At 42.2% G+C, this 9,226-nt stretch overlaps 1 protein-coding gene across 1 annotated transcript in view; it reads left to right on the top strand.

Annotated features, from left to right (window-relative positions):
- LOC119457891 (tectonin beta-propeller repeat-containing protein 2-like) overlaps positions 1 to 7,850 on the top strand; it is a 46,003-nt gene extending 38,153 nt beyond the window's left edge. The window contains 1 exon segment of the mRNA XM_037719655.2: positions 953 to 7,850. Within this exon segment, the coding sequence (XP_037575583.1) occupies positions 953 to 1,113 (161 nt within the window). The 3' untranslated portion in view covers positions 1,114 to 7,850.
- Positions 7,851 to 9,226: the final 1,376 nt, after the last annotated feature.

The following is a 9,226-nucleotide window of genomic DNA, read 5'->3' on the forward strand; positions in this document are numbered from 1 at the left end:
TGCTGCACTGATGCCTCGCCAGCTACGGAGAGCACTACAATGCAAGTGGCTCACTTCTGCCCAGTGCTGCCGAGCAAGTGCCATGGCTGCCGCTAAACCTAACCCACTTACTGAGTAGCATTTAACAGGTTGGCTGTGGACTGTGCAAAATTTAGCATGTTTTGTTTTGTCAGTGTTAATATCCATTTGCCATAAATGGCACCACTTTCTTAGCTTCATTAAAGTCTACTGCAGTACTGTTGTATATAGTATTATCATTACATAGATCTTTGTATCATCATCAAAAAGCAGAACGGAAGAGGTTAGTTCAGACGCTAAGTAATTAATATATATTAAGAAGAGGAGGGGATCCAATACTCTGGTCCCTGAGACACTCCCGATAAAACTTTGGATAGCTTAAATTCAGATTCACCTATTTTAACTGTTTGAACTCTGTTTGTGAGGAATTCGTGGTTCCAGCACATTGAATTTTGCATCTAGGTATGGATTTCCAACTTTGAAAATTAAACACTGATGAGGCACTCTGTTGAATACTTTGGCAAAGTCAATGAATATGGCATCAGCATAAAGAGACTTATGAAGTTCAGTAATTAGATTATATAACTGAGTTAAACACCATCGATTATTCTGAAACCACGGTAGTTTTCGAAGAGCAGTTTCTTTGTGTCTAGGTAGGTCATTATATGATTGTAGGTCATCAAATAATAGTAGCTGTAGCATTGAGCTACAGAGGAAACCTACAAGGATTTCTGTGAAAGAAAAGAAGCTTTGCATTTAAAGAAAAATTCGTCCTGGTTCAGGAATCGGGCACGGCCAGAAAACAAGCCACGCATGTTTTTCTTTTGTAGCCTTCTGCTACTCTTGAAGGGGCGGCAATTCTTTTCCGATTTTCGTAACTTTTGTTTTGTGATAGTGTTAGCTTGCCTGACGTCGCCAATTCTGTTGTGTGCAGTGTCCGTCGACGACAGGCTCTGGGCCGTTGCCGCCGATGGCTCGGCACTGCAGCTATCCACCTGCGAGCTGCCATCTCGCATCAACGAAATGGATACGTTAGGGCTCTCCGCTTCTGCCGAAAAGACCGACGCCGACATGGACGGATGGGAGCTTGTTTGACACCCTCACTAGAACATCCCGCAAACTTCTTGGGCATTTCTACGAGTCATCGTTTCCCGCAGAAATTAGCTTTATGCTCCGTTTTTTTTTTTCCTTCCGTTTTCACCGCTGGCATTATTATTAGCGGCATTAATGCGCAATACTTTGAAATGATGCTGCTGCAATAGCGTGCGCAAGTGGGGTGATGTACAGTCGGCGTCAAAAGTTTGTGGGACGCAGGTCTCAAGGGAAAGCCAAATCTAACTCCAGGTTTATCTCGCAGCCAGTAAAACACTGGCACAGGTAGCCTTGGAAGTCCTTGCTTTGTGCCTCAGGCTGGGGAAATTTGTTGTCGAGTTTTACTCAGGTCCTGGCGCCCCAGAAACTTCTGACACCAACTGTAGCACTTGCATTGAAGCATGTGAACTCTACACATGTGTGCTGCAAGGCAAACTGCGTTTTGCATCAAGCCTTAGTACGTGACATCGCAGTAGGGGTCTTAATGTGTGGGCCATGTATATATTCTGTAAGGCTCACATTTTGAACTTTGTTAGGCCTTATCTCCGTGTTTAGTGGCTGGAGTGTACTTCTGGCATGGCCACTTCCTCGTTTTTCTTTATACGGAGGATGCGGTTAGATGAACTACTTGTGTTTTCGGTATATACTATGTAGCCTTAAAAGGTGCGTGTTTTATATTTTCTTGAGTATTTTTATGTCACATATTTTTGTGAATGCTTTCCTCTGTTTTCTAGGCCCCATGAACTTTTCTAGGTGAAGCGGGGGTGTGTTGCACAGTTATTTATTTTTTACGCACCGATACAATGAAGTAGATGTGATTGTGGAGTCCTAGGACTGAAATGTGCCGTTTTGTTTTTGTTTGTTGCTCTTTCTTTGTCGTCGTCTCATTGGAATATGCCTGCATTTACACCACATTTACGTGAGGGAGTTGAGAACAGCTAAGCTGAATTTCGCATGCTCAAATGCTAAGTTAATGTTGACTGCCTAAACAGCTTGCCGTTCACAGGAATGTTGGTGTGAAATGTTTCGATGCTGATTTGAATTCGATGCAGCGGCATTCGATGCTGACTTGAGAAAAGACAGTGAAGTATTGCTCACCCCTTTTTTCGCTTTGTGCCTCGAAGTCCCAAATCCTGTAGCTTAACAGTGCGCTGTACGTACGTAAGCGTAGACGGGAAAACATAAGTAGCCTGCCTGATATAATGGCTTTTGTAGAGATCTTGATGTAAAGTTTTTATCATAGAGCAAATCGTCGAGTAAGAGAGCAAGTGCGTATACACATATTGTTAATTTAGCCCTTTACACAAATGACAAGTGCCTACAGTTTTTATGAGAACTTGTAAACAGTAGGTGTTCGTACTGAGAAAGCAAGATTTTATGGCAAATATTGCACTCTTGCATTGTGTCAGCAAACCTTATCAAGCGAATTTCATTGATTGCATGAAAATATACAACATGTTCGCGATGCATGCTGGGGGATGTCACAGGGATGAAGACGTGGCGACTTCTGTGGGATCTTATTTCAAGCTGAATTTAATTTGTCATCACATTGTTTTAAATTGCCAAACTTTGAAGGCAAATTGAACATACAGACACCTTCAGAAGTTGCGTAGCTAAGCAACAACATTGTACTAAGAGTTACTACTGTTTGATGGTTCCCTATGAGTGTAGTTGGTTTCATACTACAGGCAAACTGGATTGACTGTTTGCACTACTTGCATACAATAGCATAAAATTATACGTAAAAAAATTATATAAACCTATGGTTCAACATAATATTACCTGTATGCCTCGTTATCTGAAGAAAGATATAAAGGATTTATGTCGTAGTATGGCATCACAGATTTAAAAGACAGCAAAACGTGCAGCAATACATTTCCACAACCTGCATTCCCACAGTTTCTACACTAAATTGCCTGCACTCGGTCTAAAAAATTGTGAATCATGTATTGGAAACAGAACAATGTGACAGTATTTATAGGGCTCCACATAGCAATAACTCCATATAGCCACAGTACTATATGAACATTTAATACAAGAATGCATAAAGGGTAGGGCGGTGTTGGTAGTCCATTACTTTTAACATGCCAACAGATATTGATAAAGGCAAGACAGAAGATAGTATTCTGCGCTTGTTGTTTCTCCTGTCTTTGTGTTTTTTTAATGTGCTCTGCCAAAAATGCAGAGCAGGTGGTGTCACGGACCTGTATCGTCTTGAAATGTAACGCCCACTGTGATACGTTTTTATGCCTGCACTGCGTAGCTTCCGTAATGCTGCCCAGCAAGTTGGACACCGAGTAGATGTGGCAGCAATCGCCGTAACAATGTAGCATAAGTACTCGGTAATTTTTATGGGTACTGCTCATTTCAGGCAGTAAATCCATTTTTAGACAACAAATATGGTCCGTGTTCATTATATCAACACTGGGAAAAAGTAAACTTCTGGTTACACAATACTAGCCATTACGCAACAGCCACAAACTTTCCAATTCTTAAAACTTGTAGTCAGATGCTAAGTGTACACTTCTGTTATATTGCTTGCTGCCTTAGGAAACACCTCATTGTTCCCACACCTGAGTGGTAGCTCTGTTTTCGAGAACCAGTACTGTGATAGAATAGCGGTGCTTTTGCTTCAAAGGCTGTTTTGGTTGAACGTTAGAAATGTTGTGAAAGTTGTGCTTTGTTACAATCACTCACTCTGTTGTTGTTCTTATGATAAGACGAGCTACACTTAGGTGTGCGGAAATTAGAAAAATGGTTCAAGCATGCAAGTGTAGCATTTGGGAAAGCCTTTGTCGTAAGATAAGGGTCTCATTTGCCTTTATTCTTTGTATTTTTTTTTGAGTGTGATAACATAGCTGTAGATTTCTGAACGGCTATAGTGATGTACATTCTGCGATGTTTTTTGAACGCATGAAATAACTTGAGTTTTTCGAATAGCGAAGTGTTTAAATCGAATACAAGTATTTAGAAATTGTGGGCTTCAAATAATGATCAAAATTCTAAGTATCTTTCTACTTGTAAAGGTAGAAAAAGAAACTTAAGGGAAAAAATTTATTTGTTACCTTCAATCCATGCACTGCTATTCAGAAGTGACTTCATCTGGGCTGTGTGAAAGTGAGCATTAAGTGAAAAGTTCTGGCAACTCTTGGTTTGCTTCAGATAGCTATGCAAAGTTGTCAGTTGACCAGGTGCAGTCGGAGTTAAATGTTTGCAAGGCATGGGTTTCACAAAAAGACAAAAATATCCGCTCACTTCCTGCATTCAGCGTTAAGTTAGTGGAACACAGCATTAGTCATACGGTACTGCAGCAGACACCAATTCTGAACTGCAGGCTATGTGTCTAAGCCAAGAGATTGTCTTTTCATGAATTGCACACCCTGCAAGCTTTTGATGGCAAGACTACATGGGTCTTTTTTGATTCGGATGATCGTAGTAACCACATAATATTAAGCCGTGATTGAATATTCAAAGTAATGGAATGTGAAGTTCCTGAATTGAACACATCAATCAGAGATAGAATAATTTCATTCATATTCTAAACTTTGTATGTCCATGTACTCCTAGCAATAACCTAGTAGTTTTGCATTCTTGTTACTTTCTTTTTTTTTTTCATAGCCACAAAACTGTCTTGCAGTGAAGCGAGTTTTTGCTAGGGTGAGCTTTACCAGACTAGTAGTGTACGGGTTTTAAAATGGGCCACATTTTTAGATAACCCTGCCCTTCTATTTTGGACATCTGTAGCACTATTTAGAAAAATGTAATCCAGTAAGATGCTGTGTGCTTTGAAAAACACTTGTAACAAAGTATGCAATACTGTGTTCTGTATCTATTTGTAGTTGGACGAGTGATGAGTGAAAGCTGTTTCTCTCCCTGGTTGACCCCCGAGTATGTTGCCTGTGTTGGTGTCGCACGCCGCTAGTAAAACATAATCTAAGTTAAATGGGCTTCAAGTAAATGCAATTAGCAGAACACGTTGCAGAGTTTTGGCATATAGGCCGTCCAGCATTATTAGCATATAGGAAATGTCTTTCACTATCTGCCGCTCTCGAACACAAGATCTGTCGTTCACATAAGTAGTTGATTTGCACCATTCTCATTTTGCCAAAATGGTATCTATGTGCCCACTGATGTATTGGGAATATACCACGTTTTCTCTCGCATAACCCTCCCTGGTACATAATCTGTACACTAAGTGCTTGGAAAGGGGAAAAAAGGTGCTTAGCCTATCTATAAACAAATTGCAGTTTATGGAATACCGGGACAACAGAGAGACATGTGCTGCAGCACTGGTGGTGCCATCTTGTGACATCGAAGCCAACCAAAATGCAGAGAACATAGACTCCGAGATCAGGCATGTGCTAGTCGATCTCTGAGGCAACAATAATTTGCTACCTATCTGCTAGTTCAGTGGTGTCAGTAGCAACAGTCATTAGCATGCAGTGAATTTATTTATTCCCGTGAGAACAATGACGCAACGCTATAACATTCATAGCTCGTGTTCAAAACACAGAAGGAGGTGCCACCAGCACTGTTGCTGCCTTCAATAGAGAGTTTTAGATTATCCAGTACTCTGGTAAACGCAGGTGGACTGGGCGTTTTACCGGAGGGGCGGAGGCAAAAACGGTGAGCAGCCTAGCCTGCACTGGTGCAGCCACCTGGTGCGCAGAGCTCAACCAGACAATGACAGCTAATATTGCATAACCAAGTTATTTTGCTGTGCTGCTGGTGTAAATTTTTGGCAGCAACACCGATTACCCCGCTACCGAAAATTTACACCAGAAGCGAAATAGGATACACTTGGTTACTGCAATATTAGCTCTGTGTTTGTCTGATTGAGCTCTGCACCACGAGCTGGCTGGCACCATGCAGACCGTTCATGTGCACCTTCACTGAACCAGTAAACAGTCACTGAACAGTCAATTTGCGTTTACCCAAATACCGGACGTGCTAAAAATCTCTTAATATCTCCAGTGTTCTGGTATTCTGCCATAGGTTGACGGACTTTTTCAAGTTTCCTGCACCTCACGTACCCAAGAACCCTTGGGTTTTGCTAAAACCTAAGCGACTTGCGTGTGCAAACGCAACGCAAGCCTCTTGCGTGCATCTTGAATTTCTTGAATTTTGGTGACTGCCTTATACGCCCTGAAAATACAGCAAATCGGTCCACTTTGCTTAGTGGTGTTGAATGTATGCGAGATATTTCGGCTCTGCTTGCATTTTAGGTGCGAGTGTGTGTGAAGCGTCATAAGTGGCATTTGTCACCGGCATCAGTATTTCCTGTTGATCTGCCAGCTTCTGGTGCAAAACGGTAGACTATTTTTGAACCCCTTTTTATACATCCAGCATATATGCTTACTTGTAGCAGTTGGTCGCAAGAGAGGCTGCCGGCAAGCAATATGCATGTATTTCTCGCTCATAAACTTGACATTCCGCCCAGCTGTGTAACACGGTAATTTTATTTTTTCCTATTGAGATGTGCATGTCTTGTACCACAAGCATATGATAAGAGGGGGAAATTTACCGCGGGGCCAACTCCATTTCCCTATACAAATACATGTCAAATGCAGAAATGATATCAATAAATTACCGCTAGATTGACTTGAATGAGAGAGCAAAACGCTTATTAACTGTTGTACCCGGTACTCTGGTAAACCGTTCATGTGCTACATGAAAGTGTTTTTCCGAGCATCAAAGAAGCCTGCGAATACACTCAAAATTCCCGCGCAACTGTCCGCTCGAGGCACTTAGCGTGTATTCACAGGCTTTTTTCACACTCGGAAAAGCACGTATTGAGCAACAGAAAGCTGTATCGGGAGTTTTTCATGTTGCTCTACAATTTTCTCATTGACACTATATTGAATTATGTATTATATTCGAGAAGGTGATTAATTAATTAAGACTAATTATGTTGTTAGGCAGAATGCAAAAAATAACCTGAGTATCTCCAAGCCACGGCAAACAAAATTGCCTTGGTTCTGTCCAGCTACGTGGCATATGCATATTTTTAAATCTTGGTGTATGATAGTTGTGACACCCTGTATAAGAAAGGTAGAGCAGCAAGCTGTCATACATGGCTCACCGGTGGGCAGAAGTCACTTTAAAAGGATCCAGTTGCTTAATGTAACGACTGAGCTCGGTAGCCCAGCAAGGCGGATCTTTCGCTGTGACATTTCTGTGTAACAAGGAAATTGAGCTGCGCTGTTCATTGACACCGAGCCATGCGGGTGCAGGATTGAATGAGCAAGTGGATGCATTTCGATTTGGATGAAATGTGCTGAGAAAAGCTGCACTCTGCCGACTGTAGGAAGCAGAATTTTGAGTTAAGGGTTGAGTGGAGCGCCGATTTCTCTCTCCATAGTTACTAAAATGCACAAAATTGCCTCAAATTGATACATGATAAGCACAGAGGCACAAAAATTTGCTAACCTGTAACTTTGCACCAAAAACAGATATCGCACTTCTGTTAACAGCATCTATTAGGTCATCTGAAGCGGACAGATTGGGTGTATGAGGTAGCTAATGAACATAATCAAATTCAGTGCAGCGGAAGCTGAGCAAAACCATTTCTCCATTACCATGTGTTTGTATTTAGATAGGAGCTCCTCGGGTAAATCTTCCTCGTTCTAGTGGCTCTACACATGCTGAGGCACGTCATAAGTGAGGTGCACTTTTTTTTTTGCTCCTAGTTGCTCTCAGTTGTCTACAATAATAAAAAAAAAAACTTTCTTTTTCTCTCATTCGCTCTCGTCTTTGTCTCCATATAAGGGCTGAACTCATGAGAATGCCTTGAAAGATAACTCTGCCTGAAATGAACAAGACTACTCGTGTTTTAGCGGTGCACAAGATTGGCATAGAAGCCAGCAATAAAAAATGTCGAATATTTGCACAAAATACAAAAAGAAAAAGAAGGTCGCAGTTTCGCGCAAAAGGCGAAGCTTGGTCAGTGATGTAGCGACGTACTAGACCTCTTACGCGAAGGCTAGTAGTTTTGTGGGCAGTATAAATTGCTGTTAACATTCACGTACAAACAGGCATGGTGTCGTGCGCCTAAAAACGCACCAAGCCGGCAGCAGGGAGCTCACATGCTTGTCTCAAAGTGAACTTTCTGTGCTGCCGCTTTTTTCACCATTTCAACTGTGCTGCGCCTCCAAGAGAAAAGTTAACTTTATCCGAGATGCGCATGCAAGCGCACATTATAGCCGCCAGCCTTCTCTGCTCGCCTTTCGCCCTGGCACCCGCGGCAGGTCGCGTGACCTCCAACACTCGGAGTGCGGGCCGCATGAACGCTCGGCTGCGCAGGCCGAGTGAATGCGGCTAGTGTATGTGCTCCTGTACAGTGTGTGTCAAGTGGCGCATCGACCGGGGGGGGGGGGGGTAATTCGGGGGTTGTAACCCCCCCCCTGAGGCCGACTTAACCCCCCCCCCCCTTTGTTTAACCCCTTTTCTTTCCTTACGCATTTGAGTGCTGCAACTAAGATGTAAGACGCGAAATCGTCTGCACACTCGCAAAAAGCGCATTTTCTTTTACAATTTCCAGTGAAGAAATCGAAATTAGTGCTGTTTAGATGGTATTGGCAAACTGTCAACCCCCCCTGGCAGAGAACCTGGGTGCGCTACTGGTGTCTGTACATACAAAGGGTGTTCAATTTTAAGTACACGTTTTACGGAATTTTTAGAAATCGCCTGTGGCAGGTAGCATAATTCTTATCGTTGAGCTGGGTTATTCGATGAGGCGGATATTAGTAGCACGAGAAATCGAAACACATATTTAACCAATTGAAAAAATCACTAATTAACTTCTTGGTTAATTACTTTATGGCACATATTGCAATTTACAAATTGTAGCCGGTGAGTTTGCAAGACGCATACATTTGGAATGAATTTCCAGGATGGCACCAGTTTGGAGATATGCGCCATCAGAACTCGCCGTAAAAATGCACTGTTGTTCGACTTGTTTACCAAAATGCTGTTGTATACAATGAAGCACAAAAGTAACTGGAACGCCCTTGTATTTCGTCCCCCACTTTGGAAAATAATATCTTGAAACTGGTGTCATCCTGGAAATTCTTTTCAAGTGGATGCGTCTTGCGAAAACTAAGGTGCTAGTAAGTAA

The sequence above is a fragment of the Dermacentor silvarum genome, chromosome 7 (assembly GCF_013339745.2).
Source record: "Dermacentor silvarum isolate Dsil-2018 chromosome 7, BIME_Dsil_1.4, whole genome shotgun sequence".
NCBI classification, from domain to species: domain Eukaryota; kingdom Metazoa; phylum Arthropoda; class Arachnida; order Ixodida; family Ixodidae; genus Dermacentor; species Dermacentor silvarum.